The sequence below is a fragment of the Falco rusticolus genome, chromosome Z (genome assembly GCF_015220075.1).
Source record: "Falco rusticolus isolate bFalRus1 chromosome Z, bFalRus1.pri, whole genome shotgun sequence".
NCBI classification, from domain to species: Eukaryota; Metazoa; Chordata; class Aves; order Falconiformes; family Falconidae; genus Falco; species Falco rusticolus.
The window spans coordinates 962,889-987,367 of record NC_051210.1 but is presented as its reverse complement, the minus strand read 5'-3'; the positions used below and the strand labels follow the sequence as shown (position 1 = coordinate 987,367).

The window sequence follows — 24,479 nt, the reverse complement described above, 5'->3', positions numbered from 1 at the left end:
AAAGTTAGGGACAGAAGAGACCCAATTAGGTGGTTTCCCTGCAACTGCTCAATTTTTCTGCATCAGTTTCTTTTTGTCTACTCTTGGGCCCTTCTATTCTAAGAAACTGTATTCCTACCAGTTCCTTTCAGAAACTAACCCATAAACTAGTAAGCATCATCAAGTAAAAGTTTTATCAGATAGCCTAAATTTCCATTCTATTAAGTCAATCCCAGTATCTCTTTTATCTCTTTTTATCTCTTTATTTTTGCTCTTTTGTATTACACTAACTCAACTCCTCCTTTGCTGTTAACACCCTTCAAATATCTCTAAACCTTCTGTTCTCCTTTGATTATTCATTTAAGCAAACTATACTCTTTTAATCTTTCTTAATAAACAATCCTTTATTCAGCCTCATGAAAACTTTGGTTCTCCCAGGCACTTGCTGCAATTTATCAGCATCTTTCTGATAATCTAGAATTTACTTATTCTATCTCGTAAAAGCTCTGACAACAAAATAAAACAAAATAATAAAGCAGTAAATCTGTCAATGCCATTTGAAGTCAAAGCACAAAGGAAGGGTCTGAAACACTTAACAAATGATAAATCCAGGCTTGGGCTCAATATCAAAGTAAAATACAGTATGACTGACTGCATCATCATCGTCAGCCTTGATGCAGATAAAGAATAAAATCCTGCAAGACTTCCCTTGACTACAAAACGTGCTCAGGAAGGCAAAGGCTGAAGCCCTGAGACATGAAATTGCAAAGCAGGTCCCTGACAGACAGCATTAAGTGATTCATAGGAGAAAATGCCCAGAAAAGAAGAATGAGCAAATATGGACCCTAAGAAATACATCAGTTGAACAAGTGGTGTTTGTTTGTTTTTTTAATTGTTCTTTTAAAAAAAGAACGAAATAGGGACTTAATTAATTAGTACACTATCTTTATGAGGCTGGAAAAAGGAAAAGATTTTAAGAATACATAAGAACACCTGACTGAGGTGTTCATCAATAATGGTGGTGAGACTGGTAAAGGTGAGGCTTCAGTTAGGGGAGGAAGTTAGATTTCAAGGCAGCATCACCTATAAAAGAATCAGCGGGATAAAAAAACTAAACAACTTTGGTTGTGTGCAAAAGATACAGTGAACAACCCTGAGATTATCATGAGATTTCTCAGAGGGTGCTTAATGAACATGCTGAAGCTTCTCACAGCAACTCTGATAGCCTACACATCATAACAGTCATTTAAGGAATTAAAACCTATTTGATTCCATTATAAGTTACAGTCTACAGCCCCTTTAAAGAATGGGAAATTCAGCATGCTTTACTGCAAACAACTTTGTTAAACACAGCATTCCCAAGAAAGAGGGCAAACATGCCCCTTCTGTGCTTACTCAGAGTATTACTGTTTCCCTGGCTTGATTTTAGCAACACTGCAGGACTTTGCGTCTAAAATGTCATGGCTCTACTGCAAAAATTATTTACTAAGCAAACAGATAACTTGGAACAGATGCATAAAAATGACTCTGAAAATCTGCCCTCCATTAAAGTGGGACTGATTCCATTTAAATCCTAATTAACCTTACAAAAGATATATAATTGTGGTATAAATTAGAAGCTTTTAAAATACAGCAAAAATGGTTTACATAAAGCAGGATCAGCAGTTGTGCATTCACAGAAGAGTCTCACAAGCTTATTCAATGCTATTTTTGAAGTCTAATTTTGAAATGCCGTCAATAGCTACAGCTTCTCTGGCACTAGAAAAATAACATCAGAATTGACAAACCTCAGAAGATGCCGAAAAATAGTTTCAACCACCAGTTTATCAAACTGTACTGAAAGCAGTATGGTTGCCACTGAGAAGTACGCATGAAAGATCACAGCAGTATGCCAGATCTAACACCCTTTGAACAACACTGAAAGCAATTTAGCCTTGTTTGCATTAGTGGAATTGTTTCCAACAGATCTAGAAGGGAGCCACAGAGACCTACAGCTGACAGCCATTGACCACTCCAAGTTAAAAGCATTTAAAATAAAAAAATTGGGACTTGAAATGTAGCATACATTTAGCACTCCTTTCTAAATTTAATAGATACCTTTAAGTTTTTAGTATAGCAAGCATACTATTTTTGCTTTAGGAAAAAATGAGGCTTTTAATTTTAAGGTACTATGTCCCCTCATTATGACATTAATCACCTTAACGGGGGACAAATCGCTCAAATCAGCATTTAGTATTGCAAATCTAAAAACACCTGTGATGTAAATTCTGTAAAAGATTAAAAGTATAGTTATGCAAGATGTGCCCACTGCTATCATAGATGAAAAAACTTTAAAAAAACCCAGGATGTGTTGGCTGAAGTCAACAATATATTATGCTATGGGGAGAATTTATTTTAAACACTCTATACAAACAGTAATTTCCTGAGCATATGTAAGAGGTATTGATTTAATAAGAGAGAGAAAAAATCAGAAGTACCGTATTTTTCTCTGAATCTTCTGAAAATTACATCATGTTCAATAAAGTATCAAATGTACCTTCCAGGGAAAGGCACAGTTCCAGCATCATTCTGGTTGACAAGCTTATGTAAAGATTTTAAACACTTAGCACCCAGCTAAGCGGCACCCTTCTCTGAGAAGTCTGAGCACGACAGTGAAGTAGTGAAGTATTCACTGGAAAACTGAAAGGAAAATCCCACAGGGAGCCTGCAGGTAACCAAGCAGCAAACATCTTCCTTGTAGCAACTGCCTGCTTTATTTTGCACAGGTGAGCAGCCCTGGTAAGTGGGCAAAGTTCCAGAATGATTCAGAACTCATCTTCCCAACTGCAGCAATTTGCGAGGAACTCTGAACAACGGAGGACCCGTGGTTGAAGTTAGAAACAGAACAAACAGAAGTGACATTTCTCTACATGACCTGGTAAGGTTCCACTATTGACCTCACTCCTTGGTAGGAGCTCAGTGAAACAGCTTCACTTTAATCTGTTCTGTAAATTCAATGACCAATTGTTATGATTCCTGTCCACTTTGGTGACTAAGCTTTAGTCAAAAAATAACGTTTATTGAGCAAAGGGTACAAATAAGATAAACATTTATGGATCGAGCTTGTATAAACATTTGTCTTCTGAAACACACGGCATGAAACCAGGCACTAAAACAGCAAGCAACATCAGAATGGCCCTGTAGGACAAATGTTTAGAAGTACTGATGGCATGTTTACTCTGTACTGGTTTTTAGACCTACTCAAGCATAGGTTTCTGACTCCTCTCTTGCCATTCTGCACACCAAGCCAAGGCAAGGCTAAAGAGTCATCACTAACTGAGACAAAGAAGCAGGGTCCTGCCATTCATATTTCTCGCTGTCCTGAGATGCAGATCACAAAAGGAAATGCATGTGGTCTAAATTTTGTTCTATTATTTGGTGGCTCTCTCCAAGCTAAAGGGCATAGTTGAAGTGGTGATGGACATCACTGAACCAATGTGTCTTTCAGCAAGACCTAATTCTGCATCAGCTCCAGGCACTGGAGGCAAAACTCTTGACAATTCCCTGTCTCTCAGTTTCCTTTTGAAGTCAAGTTCCGAACACCAGGAAGAAGTCTTCAAACAGTTCACCTCCAGCCATTCTTCTCTCGCCAGAGAGAAGGGTAAGACCATTCCGCTGTTGGCAATATTGTGCCTTGCAAAATGTCAGGTGCTGGAGCTGCAGGGAACTGAGAACCACCAGTCCTTGTATTAATTCCACTCTTCATAGCAACAGTAATATTTCTCTTGTCTCCATCATTCCCATAGACCCTTCACAGGCTGCAGCAAACTTGGAGCTGGTAACATGACTTCCAAGGTGACACCCAACTACCACTACAAAAATGCTGTTTTAATTCCAGATTGCTCATACCCGGGGATAGATCAGCAATGGTCTTTGGTGGTTTGGGTTTGGGCTAATGAGAACTTGTAGGGGCTCAGATTAACAATTGCTGATTTGAATGATGCTACCAGGTAAGAATCATAAGCAAACTTGTTAAAAAAAATAATTAGCAGTCAGACCAGGAAAATACACAATGATGTTATTTATCAGAATAGCTCCCCTGACTTCCATAGTTCCCAATAGTCCCATAGCTGTTTGCCCTGCAAAGCCGGTTCCAAACAGAGCATCGGTTTTGCCTTACAATTTTTTCTGTCTCTGCTACAGGTTACTAGGGCAAAGTGCATTGCACAATAAAAGTTCTTCAGTGGTTGATCTGAATGAAAGATGTTTGGAATGACTGAGGCAATCCAGTCATCTCTGTACAGTTTAGAGGTCTCCCTTCATGAAACGTATTTCCTCAAATACTAACATCAAAGCAGTCTAAAGGGCCTGGAGGATGAAATACTTGTCATTTTCACCTATTTTTCTTGCAATGGACACTGAATTAACAAGGATATTCCTTTATTGAAGCCATCAGTGCACTCCACCCAGAGTTCTGGAACCCTTAATGGGAATGAAATTACAGGGAACCTCATGTTGAACATGCGGGAGACAGACACCTGGAATTAACAGAACTGGAAAGGCTCCTACGGTGGGAACTGAAATGGCAGCATTCACTGGATATTCTGAAAAAAAAAAAAATCTTGAAAATCACTTATCCATGTTCTTGAATATATATCTGGTTTGCAGAGACCTTTCTTTGGGCTCCATGTTCACCTGTCAGTGTAGAATGCAGAATCTGTTTCCCAAATCTGCTTTTGATTCTTTATTTAAAACAGACCCTGTCTTTCAGGAACACTGTCACCTCCTCAACTCCTAAAGACCTTCAGGGATTACTGAGTGCTTCAGGCACTCTCCACAGTGTTCTGCAATGGAGGACAACCAGACTTTTACCAAGGCAAGCTAATTCATCAAAGGGGAAATGTATGCTTGGAGATTTACCCCCTCATTTACCCTTCTTAAGGATTCTGCTGGAGCACTCCTCTCCTGCAGCTTCAACACCCAATTCACTAAACATACCATCAAACTACAGCAGCTGTTGTTAACACAAACTACATTGTCACCTTGTTCCAAAAATAACATGAAAATTCAGGGTCTCTGAATGGTTCCACCTAAATGCCAGCTTTAAACCTGAGAAGGGTCAGCAGTCCTACAACAGGAAGGGGCACTGGAAGAAGCGGATAGAGTAGTTAAAAATACCAAAACCCAAAACAAAACAAAAAAAAACAAAAAAAAACCAAGCAGCAAACAAAAAAACCCTAACAACAACAACAGAAAGGGAAGCACAGGATAGCAGTGGAGGATTGTCTGGATGTTGTGAAATAGAGAAGTACCCCTACAAACTTTACTACTATCATTCGACCTGAAGTGAGTTAAACCATTAGAAAGTGAATTATCCAATTCCTGGACAGTTGTTTTGAAAAAACAATTGTATTATGTGGATACAGTACATTTTAGAGGATGGGGAAGTTGGTGCACACTCCCTCTTTTCATAAACTTCATTACAGTGGGACTTCTGTATCCATTCATTGAAATATGCAAGTCTTCCCATGTGCCTAGCACTGCAACACACTAGGGCTTTAAGAATTATAGAAGAACTGAGTTTTAGATTTTCAGGGAGAGGAAAACTTTGTGCTGTACCATCCAAAGAAATTACAACTTTGCTCTCCTTCTACCCACCTATTCCTAAATCTAAAACAAAGTGTCAAAACCTCTAAAATAAAGGTTTTGAAATAATGTGAAAATAAAGAACATCAAGTCCTGCACAGGTGCTATTAGCACATTAATCTGCTTCAACTAAGAACTGTCAGTGTCTCATTGCAAATGATTCTTATTAAAATGTGTGAGATTCAAATTACAGAATTTATAAACAAATTAACTTTAATTTGAAAACCGCTAATTACAGCCAAGTGGTTTCACTTCCAAATGTGATTTTAGATAAGCATAAAGAATGCAATGCTTTGTTTTAAAGGGAAATAATTCATGGCACAAGGACCTATTGTGCCATCCCATTTCACGGAATCTAGCCAATAAATCATGAGTACTATAGACGTTTTTCCTGTTAGTCCTAACAATACAACACTTTAGAACTCTACTCAGACATTTCTGCTATCAGCATATCACTGATAACAAGTAAAATAAGATTCTACCATAAGGCAAAAATAATTTTTGTAAACTTGCATCCCTTTATTATGTCAGCCTTGGTCTTCCTAAGAAGAAAATAATTTTAAACAAACATGCAAAACTATGAAGTACATTAAGATAGAACAATGCCATTTAGAAAATAATAAGTAAGGGTAATTATCGGTATACCTTTTTGTGAAAAATACTGCAGAGGCCTCTCTCTATATCTGGCAGCTTACAAAGAAGATTTTGAATCTGGCCAAACACACTGGATTCTGACAGCAGAATTTCAGACACAGCATCAAGTCGGGCATTTATTTCACTGTAAATGAATAAGCATAAGATCAATAAATAAAACTTGTGGTTTTCTTACGGGAAGGCATATACCTAGTGAACTTTTTCCTTTGTTTTCCTTTGTGGTGGTAGTGGTATTGTAAAAAACCCTTTAACTAAGGCCACATTTTCATGAGTAGGTAAGAAGAAGAATTAAGAAATGCAGAGAATCTTGGGCTTTCATTCAATATGCAAGATAGATCCTGGATATAAGTTCACTATCCCCTCTATGCTCAAAACAGTCAAATACACACTTCAGTGCCCATGTGTACATGCTCTTCTAGTGGTGCATGATATCAGCAACACTGAATCCTGAATATCTAACCCTAAATTTGGAGACAAGTACCTGGGGGAGGGGAAGGGGGAGTTTACATTTTAATTCTATGCAGCGTACTTTATTCCAACAGGATACAGAAATTGGTTACCATCTTGCCCCTCTACTCTTGATCCAGACCAGCAACTGGTAATTGCATGAATCGGAACCGTGTTGGGGTTTTGGCTTCCCCTCCTCCCCCCCCCAAAAAAAAACCAAACCCAATCCTGTAATGCTAATCTCCATACTTCAGAACTTAAGTCAATCAGTGAGGAAAATCTTTTTATGTGAAGAAACAATTCTACAGTTATTTGCACCTTTCTTACAGCCACTGTCAGGGAAGAGTTTTTAAATGGACCACCTACTGTCAACATTCACCTTGATTTACACTGCTTCTAACAGCACAGCTACAGCTTCCAATATATCCACGAACTGGCTGTAGATCGCAGAGCTAAGGTAACTCCACTTGTGCTTTTTGTGCAACCAGATTGCCTCAGTGCTGCTTTTCTAGGAAAAGACTGAGATCAGGGGTACACGGGTGTATCCAAATCATACAGGTTAGGAGTTTATCTTTGGGAGCTAGTGAACCAAAGCACTGTTGGTGCATGCCGCCCCAAAGAAATAGAGCAAAACTAGCTAGCTCACTGTACGACAGCAGTGAAAGATGTGTTAGAGCTGAACAGCGCTGCACCTCTGAATGCAGCTTCTCCATGTCCAGACTTTGTCTCCGAGGTAACTGTGTGCACTACAAAATAGTTAAACAGGTGAAAGCTGTGCTAAGATTTGCTGAGGTTTCACAACAAAAAACATTGGTTCCAGATCATACATTTAAAAGACACATAGATGTGGCACTTAGGGACACAGTTTAGTGGTGGACTTGGCAGTGCTATGTTAATGGTTGGACTCAATGGTCTTAAAGGTCTTTTTCAACCTAAATGATTCTATGATTCCGCGTTTCCCTAGAGTCCCCCACGAATGTGCCCCTGGGCATGCTCTGTGGATACTGGCACACTGGAAGGCTTCAGCTGGCATTCAGGAAATTTCCGGCAAGTAAGGCTGAATCTGAAACATGATGTTCCAACAAATTTTAAAAGTCCTCAAGACATCCCAGTGCTTATTTTAAAATTCTTGTGTTTTCTTCCAGAATGACAACTAAGCCTTATCACAATATTCTCCTCCTGAGACAAGAAAGTTCAAAGATCCCCATGCTTCTCTGTGTGTGTCCTTCCACCCTTCAGATTGAGGAGAAAGCGGTCTTCTGATACTGACACTTCATGTACCGGTGAAACGCGTGCAAGACAAGTACAGCCCAGCCCACATCTGTTCCCATGGACCCACAAGATGCTTAAAGCTCAGCCAGCACAAAGGGATGAAAACTAAGGATGCAATCGAAATGTAGAATTTCAGGGAAGACTGCCCGTCTGGCCTACGGCTTTTATTGCAGAACTGCCGTGCCACTTGTCACTGTAGCTGCTAACAAATACTGTCCATGAGGAAATCTATGACATTAGGCAGCTCCACAGGTTGCAGACATTACAACAGACTGGCAGCAGAGGCCTCTGGCCCCAAAGACTGCTAAATCTAAGAGTCCTTGACATTTTATTACACTGTATGTGAAAGGCAGAACATCATGACTGGATGTGCATTCAGATACACATAAATCTAATGGCATTTAAGTGCCAGGATTTTTTCAGTGACATACTGCTTTGTACTAAAACAGTAAAACCATCCCCTTATCTGCCACAAATGACACACATTTATTGCCAGAGCAGCCTTGCTGTACAACGCCAGGATCTGCAGTGCCCCAGCTGCCACCATCAACCTGGAGCGCAGGTAGATGCACTCCTCCACAGCCACTGTATGAAACGGGGACAGACTCTCTGCTGTCTTCACCTTGAGCACCTTGGGAAACTCACTCTCATCTTTGAACTGGAAAGCAGACTCTCCGATCACACCACAGCACCCAAAATATTCCACTGCCCTGAAAGACTGCTTTTTCCTAGCCCTGAAGAAAACAGATATGTCAGACTTGGAGGCTCTGCTTAGCAGCCCTGCTGCAGGAATAAGGCTACCTTCTTCCCTACCATCGTTTCACTCCTCCAGCAATGACAAACACATGAAATTAAAATGTTTCTCCTGTTTCTCTGGGCAGCCAGGCAACCTGCAAGTAACAGCAGCAGGCAGCAGCTACCATCAGTGCAACTGCTCAGACCTACAGGGGCTGTTCTCAGCACAAAACACATCCGAGCTTCAAATCCAGCCCTTAAGAGCCACAATCACGTATCTGGTGTAGACTGGCAGGGTTACTAAAAGTTACGCAACCAAATAACCAAAGAGCAAGCTGTTGGCTTCCACACAGTGTATTTAAGACAGCTGAGATTTAAGCTTTGTACATCAATTAGTGAGGCGCTGTAAACTACAGCTGGATAATGGACAGGAAATTGAGACATGTTAATATCAGCGACAAACTAATAAAATACCCTGCATATGCAGCTTTGAAGCTAGCAAACAGTCACTGAAATTCTGAAAGGTCAGCATCATCAGCCAGAATTCCATTTTCAGGAAGAGTAATTAAAATTTGCTGTACTTGAGAAGCTGGAACGCTCCTTCCTGTGGAGAAGTACTGATCTGTTAAGTTAGAAAAGAAGAAAATAATCTGTATTTTTATTATAAAAGGCATGTATAAGCAGCAAATTCTGTTCCACAACACTGTCAATTTAAACAGCATGATTATATCTATGTGGCCCATCAAAAACATACAGTAATATGTAAAGTAGATGCAGATATTAAAAAACCTCGTCCCTTCAAAGCTTAATCTGCACTTTAATCATCCTCACATATGGCTATGTTACTGTAGCTCCAGTAATCTAAAACTAAGCATCCATACAGTTTTTCTACTTTAATCCTACAAATAAGAAAGGGTCAGGAAAAGGCATCCAGTATCAAATGACCCATTTTTTCCACCTGTAAACAAAATATAGTGGGCTTCCTATACCAAAAGCCAGTGAAGAATTACATACAACTCGATGTGCATGAGGAAGGGAAGAGATATGATAAAAACAGCCAGATGATTAATTTCAAAGCATGCTTTTAAACTTCTAAATATTTAACTCTACTAATAAACATTTTGTTGAGCACCAATATATTATACTGATCCGTTCTTAAACCACCTCAAAAGAAATTTACTCTGCACTGCACAGTTATTCAGTGTATCAGATGTACAGTTTGGGGTTTCTAATCTGCATGTGCTGAAATAAAATTCCACCACTAAAAATTTGAATCCAACAATACACAAAGAAACTCAACAGTTTATACTAAGAAACTGTCTCACATTTTATAAACTGGCTACTACTTTGTTCTCTGTTTAGGTGCATTATTAACCTATTCTTTCCCATCTGTGTAAACCATGTCAGCAATCTGAGCTTTATGCAATTTTCTAAACAATCTTCTGTGAAATAATGTAACAAGTCAGTTGACTAAAAGCAATAAGCTTACTTCTGCCATACTGTCCATCTAACAATGGCATCATTAATACAGTACTGAAATCACGCTGCAGTGTATTCAAACATAACAAAAATCTAACTGCAGAAATTTTTATTCTAGTCATTTAAAAGAACAACCTGAAATTAAATCCAGACATACTCCCCTGCAGTATTCTGCTAGAAGATACGTGAACAAGAAAATTAGCAACTATGAAGATATTTGAATCCTGAACTAAAAATTATTTTGACAAAGCAGAAGGCTGCAGATATGAATGTACTGCACTGAATTAACATCTGAAGATCTTAAGAATCTAAATAGGATTGCTGGTTGCTAGTGTGCTAACAGATCTGCTGATCCCTTGTTTAGTGAAGCACACCTAATATATTTAGATGTGATAACTTATCAATACATTTAAAGCAGACTGAAACTGATATTGGAATTGCTATTTAAGAACTGCACAAAATTTTCAGTCATATGAGGTTTTATTTTTATACAAGGTAAATAAATACAGATTCTACGGAAGTCTCTTAACTTACAATAAACACCTGAAGTATGAGTTCATTCATCATGGTAAGGACATAGCTCAAGTACAGTGAATGTATAAAATTGAAATTAATTTTATTAAATCCATTTAGAGACCACAGTGATATGTAAAAATATCAGAAGAATTCAACACCTTAAAAAATATAATGAAGGGTATGAAAAAATGAAACTTGCTTTCCTTTCCTAACTGTATTACCTAGACCAAAGCCTAGCAGCCTCCTGCCTAGCTACAGCATTTTAAAGAAATAAAATTTATTACTTAAACACTGGGAAAATGCAAGATACACAAGGCTATCACTTGTGTCTGAGGAATTCCCTGAACTTTGGAACCTGGGAGAGCGCTCCTGGGAGGTAACATCACCCAGTGCCCTGTCCTCATACTCTCCTCTGATACCGGCCACTTTCAAACACAGGACAAGGTGAAGTCCATTCTGACTTCTGCTGCTTTCTATTTTGTCTTACACATTTTGCTTTTTCCTTGACCTTCCTTCAGAACACAGTTTACAAAGACTGTATGTGAGCTGATTTAAGTTAAAGGCCATGTTAAAATAGTACAGAGTGTTTTCTGCTTTAGACCACTCATAACAAGCAATTAATGCCATCAAAAGCTAAAGCTGTGTTAGAATTACCGCTATGCAATCAATATTGTGTATCAACCATGCCATCAACTGTGCATGCCTTTTTAAAGCACAAGCACGCAAAAAAAACAGTCTATCTCTGGCTTTTTTACTTAGGTGGCTAACTTAGAATGTGGCTAACCTTATGGCATAAATCATGAATTGTTAAACTGTACTATGACTGCTGTAATTTTACGCATTAGCAATAATGAAAAAGTATAAACTAGGGTAATTATATCATGCTTACTAGGGTGAAATTTAAGTGAAACCTAGAAAAATTTAACATCCTTCTGGATCTGTTCACTTGTTTTTCTATATGAAGGAGAGAGTAATTTACTCTCAAAACTCCTAATGTCTCATACCCCTCGAGAGAGGTCCAACATTCCCCTAAATAAACACGCAGCCATAAGACGACAATATTCCTGAATGGATCTCAAATACTTAACAGAAATATACAAGCAGTATAAACTTTGTCTTTGCATCTGTTAAAAGAATGTGTAAGATATGCACTCGGTAATCAAACACTTTTGTTTATGTTCATATACAATATATTTCAGCTATTTGTGCCAAAAAAAGGGAACTGTAAGCTACTTCAGCCAATGAATGAATGCCTGATTACTACATTTATAAGGAGTTAGACACAGCATTCAATCATACCAAAACACAGCTAGCAAAAATGAATGAATCCATGTGATGATGCCGCAATTTTCTTCTTTACTACAACATTCTTGAGATCTCAGGCATATGCTGTAACCTGCATTTGTGCATTTTATATTGGCACTGATGCTATAAAATCTTTATTCTTAGGAGGAAAATTTAGCCCATGAAATTCTGTGGTAGGATGGATGGATTTTATTCTTAAATCACTGCTGTAAAAGAAGATTCTTTTACTGTTCTGGATGATGATGGTATCAAATGGCAAACAGTTTAACTCTGAATTAAGATGGGTTTCTTTGAAGACCTTTAGGTAGTTTGTTTTACTGCCGAGATATCTTATAATTATGGGAACAAAGACAAAGTCAAACTTGGAAGACTTTTCTTTAGGACTGTACTTTGTGTAGACATGTATAAATAAAACAGCACTTGATATACTCAAAGTGAGAGGATTTGGAACAAGTTATTTTTATATTAGGAAAGACATGTCATTGCCAACATCACTATAAAGGGACCCTCTTCTTCCCTGTTCTACAGTACACACCCACCAAATAAAAGTCACATTGCATTAGTAACGCCAATTTATACTCTTTCTCTTCTTTAGTGGTAGATAAGAAACTGCCTGCAGTTCTGAATTGTGCAGTTCTGAATTACCTAAAGCTACAGTCATTCTACGCTCTTGCAGGCAAAGTATATTCAGACTAATAGTAATTATTGTTACTATCCTACAAGGTTTTGATTCAGCCTCAATACAAGCATCATCTCATCCAGACCTGGAAGAAATAAGGCACAAAGGCCACTAGAATCACTGGAAAAAAAGTGGAAAACCTATTTTGAGACATAAGTAATAATTTGGTTTCTCTAGCCTGCAAAGCAAACACTAAAAAAATTTTTTGCTACTCTCTAAATACATACAATTTTTGTCCTTACTTTATTTATTGCGAGATTTAACATCAGCTTTAACTTTTAATTAGTACAAATTGACTACAATTAAATGCAGACAATCTACAGAGAGACTTCCAGCCACTGAAGTCCCATGTTCACCTCTGGCAAACAGTGTGCCTTGGAGCCAAGGACATGATGAACCATACCACAGTAAAGCTGAAATACAGTGATAGGTTGGGATGAGTCTGGGACCAAAAAAGTGAGCTCATTCCTAACAAGGCTATAAGCATTTGATTTGCTGATACTCCTTGTGGCACCCAAAAAGAGGCTTCATCCCTATGTACTCAGTGTGGTCTGGAATACTTCTTAACTAATTAATTCCATGCTTCTGAACTACTAATGATCTGGAAGAATTAAGAGCAAATTCTCTGTCCTGAGCGTTTTTCCACCACCCTAGCACCAGAGATACCAGCAGTATGCTGATCACAGCAGTACTGGGAATGCTGAGAAAACAAAGTCTTGTGCTGGCTACACCTCGCCACCAGCTCAGGGTCTGCGCAGAAATCAGGGAGAGGGACCTTGGGCCTCCAGGTGGGGTGGGCATTGCACAATTTTATCTCACAAGTTCTCTGTTACAGCAGAGGCCCAGGACGTTGATGAAACCTTTGATGACCACTCTTTTCCAGTGGCACACTGAGGCTCTTAATTTTTTGCTCTACATCTACTCCAGTACACTAAGCATATTCTCTGGCTTGCAGTACACCAGAACTGACACATTTATCCCCAAAACATAGTGCGAAGTTGTGTGCATGGGTGAGGGGGCTGGGTTTTTTTCCTACTTCAACACTGGCTGCCAAGGGCAAAGCCTAGTCAACGCAAAGCCTTAGGGAAGCTTTCCATGCTGGAAGTTGCATGACTTCTGAACTCTTATGTTTAGGGCATTTGTTCTCCATAATCTTATCATTAACCTCATTACATTAGCTTCCGTACATCATACATAACATACTAAAAAAAATAAGAGAGTCAACAGAATATTAAAGAAACAGTTTAGATACTTGTGGATCACTCAGTCTTTTAAAGCTCCTTCGAATCACAAACATCCTCAAAAAACAGTAGATACTACCCCAAAGAGAGAGAGCGCGCATCACACACACACAACAAACATTTTATCACTTCCAGTTACCCACCCCACCAGACCTAAGCTTTTAAAATTTTACACCAGATAGTCTTCTAACTCATAAACTAAGCACTTTTGCAACATAGGCAAACATCAGCATTTTCCAGGTTGTCTTCTACTTGAATAGCAACGTCTCTACCTTCTCCCTGGCTACAGTACTAGAAATGACACTTCATTAAGTCCACCCACTGATATCTGAAAGATATTCCACCTCTCCAGAAAAAGACTGGGGCGGGGGGTGAGGTGGGTGGAATCTCTCTTATGCAATGCTTTCTATACATACAGGCCACGGAGCTTTCTGCACAGGAATGGAACTCCACACATTCCCCTACAGCAGCTATAAATTGCTCAGCATGATACATCCATCACTTAAGTTCCGCTTCAAGCACCTAGTCACCACTTTATTAGCTTTACAGCCTGATCTAATATGGAAACAATAGTATTCTCCACATAATTATGCTAGGCATCTGCCTTTGTCAGTTTTGAACTCTGTTCAATTCCAGCCAACCTTGAGAAGGTTGAGGAAAGTGTCTGTTTGATCTCAAGAAAACAAATTTCCCAAAAATTGTGCAAGAATCAACCACTAAGCAAGGCACAGATACAAATTAATAGTCAATGAGGAAAAGAATGCAGTATTGGTTCCACAGTTGTCTATTCTGTTTGGACTCCAGGCGGGGCAAGCAGCATTGCTCCCCACACAGAAGTTAGGCAAGAAAGGCACTGGATGGGACATATTTCAAGGGCAAGATAGGCTAGGCGAGACAGTGCTTCTGTAATCGACAAAGATATAACTCCTACAAAAAATGATTACTTTCCTGATTCCCCCTAAAAAGCCCAGTCCTCAGTGACTCACACATTTTTCATCATCTTTGTATACCTAGGTAAAGTGAGGATATTACACCTTTCTTTGTTAACCCTTTGCCCCCTCCCCCCAGTCCCATATATCTAACCTTTTCTTGCAAGTCTCTAAATGTATTACATCAACAATGATCTAACGGGTACCTTCAAGTTTGCCAAATGAGCTGTCTGTACACATTCTACCTTTATTCAACCTAGTGTATAGTTTCTCCCCTGGAAATTTAGTCATCAACCCAAGTAATTTTCAACTATAAGGCATAAAGCAGTAATTACACCCTCTCACTTTTTGATATGCCAAGGGAAACGCACCTATCCACTGACTGGAAAAGATGCAGTACAGAAATCTTACTTCCTCTGAAAATGTCACTCCAGGAGGTACAGGTGAATGAATTACAATCACAGACTGTTCTCTAAGTGCATTTGTATGCATTACTAGAAACAATACTGCCGAATGTCTGATGCACTAAGTATGTGAAATTACAACTTAAGAGTCTGAAAGGGAGAAATGCACAGAAACAAACTTTTTTAGCTTCAGCTGAGGTGTACTGCCATCTCCAACTGTGGAAATTCCTTCCATACTGAGAAAGAAGGCTGAAAAAGGGAAGTGTCAATCCTAAAAGCAGCAAAGAGCAGAGCAGAAAGAGAAGAAACCAAAACTGTAAAGCTGGTTCTGCACTGAGACAAAGGGAGAATTCAAACTAAAATTACTGGTTAAGATGGCCTGAAGTGCTCAGGCAAGCAGTTTTCTATCATCTGTGTCTGAATAAGATCTCTGCCTATTTTACTGCTGCATGGTATTTCACCTGCTGCATCACATACGGGATCATCTGGGAGCAAAATGGGTTCCAGGCACCCCTCCTCGGTGGGCCACCACACCAGACCAGAGCTGTGCTATGGCTCCCCCAGCTGACAGCTCTACCAACAATTCCCAAAAACCTTTAAGGCACTTAGGAACTAAGAAATAAAGTTATTTCACTTTTTTTCTATAAATTGGCGCAGATATTCTATCTATACACTTTTAAAGTGAACACAAGGTGCATAATTAACTTCTGTAATGTCTGACACTATTTAGGATGGTTACATCAAAAGTCTTCTTGAAGTGGGTAAGATCTATAGAAATCTATTATCAGAGGAATTTTTTTAAAACAGGCATATTGAAATCAACTTATTAAATCCTTGTCAGAAACCGCAGTGTGAAAAAGTCTAACCAGTATGGCTTCAACAAACAAAAAAGGTCTCCAATATTCTAAACCAAGAAAACAGGAGGGAAAAAGTAGTTATGCGCTTTTCTTACACTACTGGGAAAAGATCCTTACAAAAAGGCTAACAAGAAAATCAAGCAGCAGTACTTCATAAGTATAGTGCATAGTGCTTTAACATACTACATTTGACCAAGGGAAAAAAATGCTTCCATAGAAACATTTGTAAATTAAAAGCAACAGCAAGACACTAGTACATTGGCAACCTCACTATTTAAAATTCTTAAAAAACTAATAAGCATTAAAAATGTTTAATATATTTACAGGTGTAAAACAGATGGAGAAATTTTAGATATCCAAACTAAAAGCAATTTCTGTATGCTATAGCTGAACAAAGTGACAATTAAGTAAACTCTACAGTGACAGTGCTCAGGGAATGCACAAAGGAATAGATCCAAAAAAACTTAAAATGTACGCAACAAACATTCCATGGACTCAATACTGTTATTTATTACATATTCAAGTACAACACTCCAATACAGCCTGCAAAGAGAAATCAGAAAAGATGGAATCCATTTCAAGACAGACACCAGTAAAGACAAGCATAATAGTATTGCAAAATAAAGCATTTATAAGGCATTAATTAATAAAGCAGAGCTCAACACACAAGAGTGACCAATCAATCATCACATATCAGAACTAATAAAAATAAATACTTTCATATGCAATACATTATATACAGGGATAACAGAAACATCCACAGCTACTTCAGAACAAATTAAATATATTAAGGATGCAAATACATGTGAAACAAGACAGACATCAAACATTCATTGGCAAGTTTAGGAATAAAACATCCTCCAATAGCAGGTAACCCTCACCCACTGTCTGAAAAAAGCAGCATTAGCATGGTATTCAATCTGGTATCCGCAGAGGAATTTCTAATTTGCTCCAGACCTACTACTCTGAATTACTCAGATGTTCTGTGCCCAAACAGAGCTGTGTAACTCTTTCAAACCTATATATAATGTCCACGTCTTCTATTGTACCATTTCCTGTGTAAACTCTACTATGGATCTCAGGTCTTCAGGAAAAACTAATATACTGGGCATACTCAACATCATAATTATAAAATACATACTTCGCCCAAGATAAAAAACTGTCTCACCTGGATTTCATGAGGGGCTGGGTTACCCATTTCTTCAATCTTCGACGTCCAAAGGAAGTTTTAGTATGATCCAAGACCCAGAGCAGACTTCCTTTTGTTTTCATATCAGTCTAAAACAATAAAGATAGCATAATCATTTTTAACTGACCAATCAATGATACAGTGGAAAGGATCTTCACCATCACATTGTTGTATTTAGGCTTGAAGATACGGCAACTGCATGTTTGTTTACCAATCTTGTTTACCAACAACACCTTGAAGTACCTCCAACAGTCATAAGACACTGAAGTATGTTTTTCCTTCAGCCAGAAAATCTTTAGACAAAGGTCTGTGCAGCAGCACAAAAGAAAAACCAAACCCTATTGCAGTCATACCCCTTGACCGCATTTGCTCAAGAACTCAAACTTTAGGTAAGTTCTTTGCTAGTCAAAGTGCAATAAGGTTCTTAACTCATGCTAAAAGCCAGTATAGATTAACTTTCATTTATGCCTCTGAAAAAATAATGCTCCTTCAGTTTGATCCCATTTAAAATAATTTAAACCCTCTTGGTGAGATTTGCGAACTAACTTAACTTCATTAGGAACAGTGTGTCACACAGCTGTGAAAATCTCAGCATTTATTAAAAAAACATTACATTTGCCCTTACCTGATTCTGTAAAATTTCAAGATTTTTCATTGTTGTCCCATTAATTGTCATGTATTCAGTTTCACTTGACAACCGTTTGAAATTGCTGGGGAGAGAAGTTTCATACATTATATTTTAAATTTGGGCACAGACATAAGAGTGAAACACTCTCAAGTTTCTCACATTAGAGAATTCATTAGTTAGGCAAAATAAAAAAAAAAAATCCAAGTAAGAAATTAAAACCTATCCAAATAAATAAAAAACCTGAACATTTGTAACTTCTTTTAATTTACTGCTTGGGAAAACAAGATTTATGACTCACTTCCCAGTCTCCTACAATGACTCTGACAAAGCTCAAGAAAAAATCCAGCTCTTCTATCTAATCCTGATCCACTAAATGGCTAAAGGAAGTACCCCTTCGTAAGTTTATGATGAAATTGAAAAAGTAGGTGCTTCTGTTAGTGTTCTGTTATGATCACAGTAGTATTAGGGAAAGGCCTAAGAATTAATACTTCAAGAGTGGAACAGACTTTTAACGCAATTTATCGTCAAAACAGTGTATCAAAATACATTATTTTTTTTTTACTACTACTACACATTTAAACAGGATGTTAGCAATTTTTTAGGAAAATACAAATAGGGTATATTTAAATCATTTGATTTTACTTTTAATACGAAATAACCATGACTACAATTACTTGACTTTTTGAAACACACTAACAGAACAGGATGAGACCAATCCAAAGGTTGTGTTGGTTTAGAATCAACGTTAATAAAATAATTGTATTAGATGTGTAATCATATTCAATATGAAAATTATTTCAGTTTTAAACATACACTTGTGGTAGTCAGGACCATGAAGTGACATGCAAGATACTCAGTAAATGCTTATAACAAATCAAGTCATGATTGTCTCTGTTAATCATACTGCTGACTGCCCCTTGCACAAAATACAGGACACACTTTATTGTTTTAGACTAAACAGAACGACTTGCTGGATAGGATTTAAAACTACTTTCTTGACTTTTCAGAATTTTTTTCAGTGCATTCAATTTTAAACTCTCTGGGGGAGTACTCAAATGCTCAAGCTTTTCTGTTGTATAGTACTACAACTTTAAGAAACATGAAATATTCAGAAACTAAAGTTACATATTTATGTTGTATGCAGGTGTTTGGGCCTGCTAGCAAATTTATTCCTAAAAAATGGGTCAAATCAGAAGTATTTTGCACAGAATACTAAAAAACAAAAAAGGTCAATTCAACTGAGCGTCCTCAAGAAATTCAACAATAGTTTGGAATTACAGCTGACTCGGAACTGAACCCATAGTCATAACTACTCTGCTCTAGTGTGCTATCCCAGAAACCAACAAAGTTGACCAGCAAAACAAAACCTTGGAGGCAAAAAGCAGCTGCACTTTCCAAAAGTACACAATTATTACAAGCAACAAAACAATACTTCCTTGTATTATCTTAAGTCACAACTGCTGATGCTGGCAAAACTTAAATACGAATGATTTCTGTATGGCTCCCAATTCCTATGATCAACGACAAATCCTACCCACTCTTCCAAAAACTCCTTTTCTGCATCTAGGATTTGCCTAAACTGCAGTTTCCCCATTTGCTGCATTTCAATTTCCCAGTACTCAAGCCTACGATCTGTTACACCCAGCTGGCTAAGACCTATGCCTTTCCACCTCTTTCCAAAAGCAAAAAGGATGCTTTTGGCTGTTTCCGTCAACCCTCAGTCACTCATTCACGGTTTCACTGTTGTGGATTTACTGATTCCAGTGTTTCCCCACTTCACCTGGCTTCACCGCACTAAACAGAGAGTGTATTCTGTTCACAGCAAGCTTGCTCTCCTATTGTTTAAAGACAACTAACTCTGCTCCACTGCAGAGTATATTTACTGTTCTTCTAGAATCTGATATGCTAAACTTGTTCTCACAGCATAAATTATATGTGGTTTATATTATCCAGGTGTTTTCTTTATCTGAGTTATTCCACCCTGCTATTAACCCTGGTAACTGAGAGCTGAGAGTATACGAATAATAGCCAAGATCAGCTGCAGTATATGCCCAACCAACAATTCCCGATGTCACAGCATAGCGTATGTTTTGCTTCCACCCCCTCATCTTCCTTCAGCTTGGGATCAGAACTTGATAAAAATGTGAACAAAGACTGCCTCTGTAGTGATTTTAAGGACCAAATGGCGTAAGAAGAAGGTTGTAAACAAATACTGTCAGTGCTGGTTTTGCACCAAGGGTGTTAACATATTCCTTGTGAGAAATTCTAATACGCTGCTATCAGCCACCTCCTACATCAGTAAAAATGACCCTTCAAAATCACTTCAACTGGATTACAATGCCGTAATTCCTTCTGCAGGTGACAGTGTGACCTGACTTTCAAAGAACAGACTTGCAACTGTCTCAAATACTTAAATAGCACAAAACACAAAGTGATGGAAATAGCTGACAAGTTCATTACTGGGAAGCAAGGCAAGGTAGGATCATGCTATCTGGACTCGGAAAATGAGAAGAAGAAACAAAAAGAAACACAAGCTTTTAGTAAGGTTTAGGAAATGTTTGAGGAATACTCATGAGAAACAGGTTTCTACTCATAAAATGACTTTTCCGAGTAGAACCACGCTTGATGAGTATTAAAGCGTTACTATGATTGCTTTAGGACAGTAATATACATCCTCATTCATGTTACCTGTGAAACTGGATCTCCTTGACAGTGTTATTTTTATGGTTGGACTCAATGATCTTAAAGGTCTTTTCCAGCCTGAATGATTCTGTGATTCTGCCTCCTAAGAAGCTTGCACTGAAGGACACTTTTTGTTCTTTGTCCTTTTCTCCACAGGATATATTATATATAACCTCGTACTCAGTAAACCAGCCCAAGTGAATGCATGTTATTCAGATCAGTAGTTTTCAACTACTTCACTTTTGCAAATCCGTAACAACTCCGAGCAAAGCCGCAAGGCACTGTATCGAAAACCTACTAAGCAGCATATTTTCTTTGCCTAATTACCTTTTACAGACCTCTAGAGTCCATGTCTTTGGGACTTCTAAGGGTGAATAAACCACAAAACAAACCTACATATGTAGACAAGATTTAGAGGAACCCCTATTCAGCTTTAAGGAGTAAAACCAGGTTTCTTTATTTCTCAGAAGCATTAGCTTTCTTTAGGTATGAAAAACATTTACCACAGTCTCAGTAGCAAGGGACATAAAACCCTGACTATATTGTGTATTTGATTAACCAATTTCAAATTCATTAGCGAATATTGCCACAGGGCTAGAACTTCTGATCTGGATCCCTGATGTGATAGGAGCCCAGCAAGTTCTGGTTAAACCTGCCAACAAAATAAAACACACACACACGGAACAAAACTGAGAAATACAAACCAAAGAACATGAACAGAAATGAGAGGCCCTGGGAAGGTTTACAAAAACCAGAAATAACCTCCATCGTTTTTATCCTGAATTTGCCATCTTTTTCTCCACTGAACTCACTCCAAAGAGTGGGCCTGCAACCTCATTCTACCCAGATGTCTGCCCTCTCAGCCTGCCCTCCTTGCTCCACTCCTACAAGCTCCAGATGTCCAGGGTGCAAGAGGTCACCTGCTGCCCTTCTTCTGCTGTCTCAAAAGAGATGGTAAATCCTTCGCTAAGCACCTCTTCTTAGTGCCTGAAAGCCATGCCTTTCCTTTTCAGTCCCTTATGCTCCTGAGCTGACTTTGAAACCTCTCCAAAACATTTCAGTACTCCCTTTCTCATAGCTGGAGTGCATAAATAAGCCTATGTGTTGTCTTGTATACATTAGGTTTCTGACATCATCAGCACCCAAGAGATATGAAAGCCTTACAAACACCATACTCTCAATTTCTGTAACATTTCCTCTGAAAATTCAAGGATGTCCACCATTTTAAGTGGAAGAACTTACATTTTGACTTCTCGCTTAATTTATCTTGCCAATTCCTTTCCACCCCTACCATAAGTTACAATCAAGCGCTTCTCCTCTTCTTGAATTCTTTCTCTTTCCCATTCTCCCTCAAAGCTATTTTAACCTTTCCCTGTCCTCTTTCACTTCTACCTCTTCTATCTTCACTGCTGGTAGTACTCCAATCCCAAAGCTATCCCCTCCCTCAGAAAGATACCTGGCTCTCCCATTCCCTGCAATTTCTTGAAGTTCATCTATCACTACTCCTAATTTCATCTATCACAACATTTGAGAACTACAGCCTCTTCTGTCCCAAATATGCTGGAAAACATGTAAGTAAAATTAAAACACACTGAGACATTTCCTCAGCAACTGCTATGCAAATGGTGATTTTTCAAGCAAAACTGTGTACTCAGCTGTATTTGAAAACCTCTCCTAGATGTCTACAGACTTGTCAAAAGCCAATAAAGCGCTCTCAGTGTGTAAAGGTATGAGAAAACATCAATTAAAAAAAGCTTGTATCATTCTTTCTTAATTCCATTTTTACTTGCTGCTAGTGCTCTAAAGCAGTCTGGCCATATCCCAGGTCCTGCTGTGGCAGAATTCCTTTTTTCTTTTTAATATTTTGCTTTATTTAGGATCTTAAAGAGTGGATTAAAAACCTTCATCTAAATATTACAACTTGTTTCTGCCCCCCACTAATGATGATCTCTCATAACTTAGGCGACGTTTCATGACTCTTACAATTAAATTGAGCTGCAGTTTTCAGCTGGGAGAATAGTGTTTATCCAAAGAAGGTACAGTGGTGTGAGGAATTTTTTGGTCATTCTTCCTATCAAATAGGTCTTTTTCATCCAGATCTGTGTCACATTAATAAGTGAAAACTGTCTCACAACTCCAACTTCATGCTCACTGACTCACCAGTATATGCTCACTGGCCTGAATTCTCCGGGGAATTTTAAGTTGCTTTACAGCACTATGGAAGTGTTTCGTCTCTGTTTCCTGCAGAATTGCAGAAGATCCATGAGCCTCCGACAGCCTTTGCCTGGCACACCTCTCACATGGTCCATGAGCCTGACATACATCTCACAACAGGATTTCTCTAGCCAGCCAAGCATTAAAAAAAAAAAAAAACAAACCAAAAACAAACCACAAACCAAAACTACTCAAAAAACAAAGGGGAAGAAAAAGCCGACCAACGGTGATGGGTGGCCACACCACAGATCAGAGCACTCCTTGATGGATGAGGCAGGGGAGACAGCTCACAAGATGTCAAAGGAATTCTTTCCTCATTAGGCCTCTAAGTCCAGAAAACTTTCTGTTGACATTCTAATGGTACTTGGAGAGGGGAAGGGCAACTTAATGAAGAAATCCATTCCAGAATCCGGCAAACCCAGGCATATATAATTATCAAATATTTCAGCAGATACCTGAAAAATGTTTAAAGCTGACATCTGCAGTCAATTTTTTTTAAATGCAGCTGCATTTTGAAAATCTGCTAATGTATGGAGCTCTTCAAAATAAGACTTGAAACTTTAAGAATCTCACACATGAAGATCTGCAACTGACATGACATATTTCTAAGTTTCCAGTTTGCAGCCAGACTTTGTAAAATCCTGCCCACTTACCAGACAGAGGAATACTGAGACAAACAAGAGAACATTTGGCACAGGATCTATGACAGATAAAGCTGTTTTAATAAAATATTTAATAAGCCTCAATGATATTTTCAAACCTAAGCCAGGTAGGATAGCAATCTTTTATACTTTTGCAAGACAGCATAAAAAAGACACCTGAGTGGCAGTATCTTTTAATTTTCATTTGATTCCACTTGCATAACCCTGTTAGAAATTTTGAGTACTCATTTGAGCATATCTAATAAGCCTAGGTTTTGGGACTACTTAAGGGAAGAAAAATTATTTCCATGTCTGTGTGTTTCTGTAGTAACTTGGCAGAAATGGTGATGGTCTATCAACAAGGTTTTGCATGATTGTTCCCCTACCCCTAGCTACCACTGAGCCAACTCAAGGGATTTTTAAGAAAGCCAAGGTGTGTTGAAGGTGAATCTAGTTATTGATTATAAAGAAAACACCAACTCAAACATACCTGCAAAGCTCTGCCTAAACGTTACAACACAAAAGTATTTATACCTGCTTCCAGAATTATAGCAAGAGACAATTATTTACACACCTCTGGCAAAAAACATCTGCAAAGCTAAATTAGAGCTTTGAAACAAAAACAACCTGCCAAAAAAGCTCCCAATTTTGTTCACAAAATAAAACTGATGGTGAGATATGATCGCTGATATTGATTAACAAACTTTAAAATCTTCCCCTAGTATCTACCAGTTTTTGCACCTTGTTTTCAGTAACACTTGGCAGCAGTTCATGGCGATTTACATTACTGATAGTGATGTCTATACAAACATACCTCATAAAGATTTTCATTAAAAAAACTTAAAAAAGAAATCACTTGATTCTTTCAGTTCTAATTAGGAGCTTAAATGTAAAGTATAATTTTTACAAGGACTATGTTTATCACTGTAGCAGGTGGCTTCATTACATTTAGGGAAAGTTGTCTGCTAAAACTTTTAAGATAACACTGGTACGTATATTGGTG

The 24,479-nt window shown here is 38.3% G+C and overlaps 1 protein-coding gene across 4 annotated transcripts in view; it reads right to left on the bottom strand.

Annotated features, from left to right (window-relative positions):
* MSH3 (mutS homolog 3) overlaps positions 1-24,479 on the bottom strand; it is a 113,200-nt gene that overhangs the window by 45,637 nt on the left and 43,084 nt on the right. For 3 of the 4 annotated variants that reach the window (XM_037372699.1, XM_037372702.1, XM_037372700.1), the window contains exons 11-13: positions 17,937-18,021; positions 17,291-17,400; positions 6,250-6,382 (exon numbers count right to left, since the gene is read on the bottom strand). In XM_037372699.1, coding sequence (XP_037228596.1) covers positions 6,250-6,382; positions 17,291-17,400; positions 17,937-18,021 — 328 coding nt within the window. The remainder of the gene's footprint in view (positions 1-6,249; positions 6,383-17,290; positions 17,401-17,936; positions 18,022-24,479) is intronic. The other variant, XM_037372701.1, reaches the window with a different exon arrangement.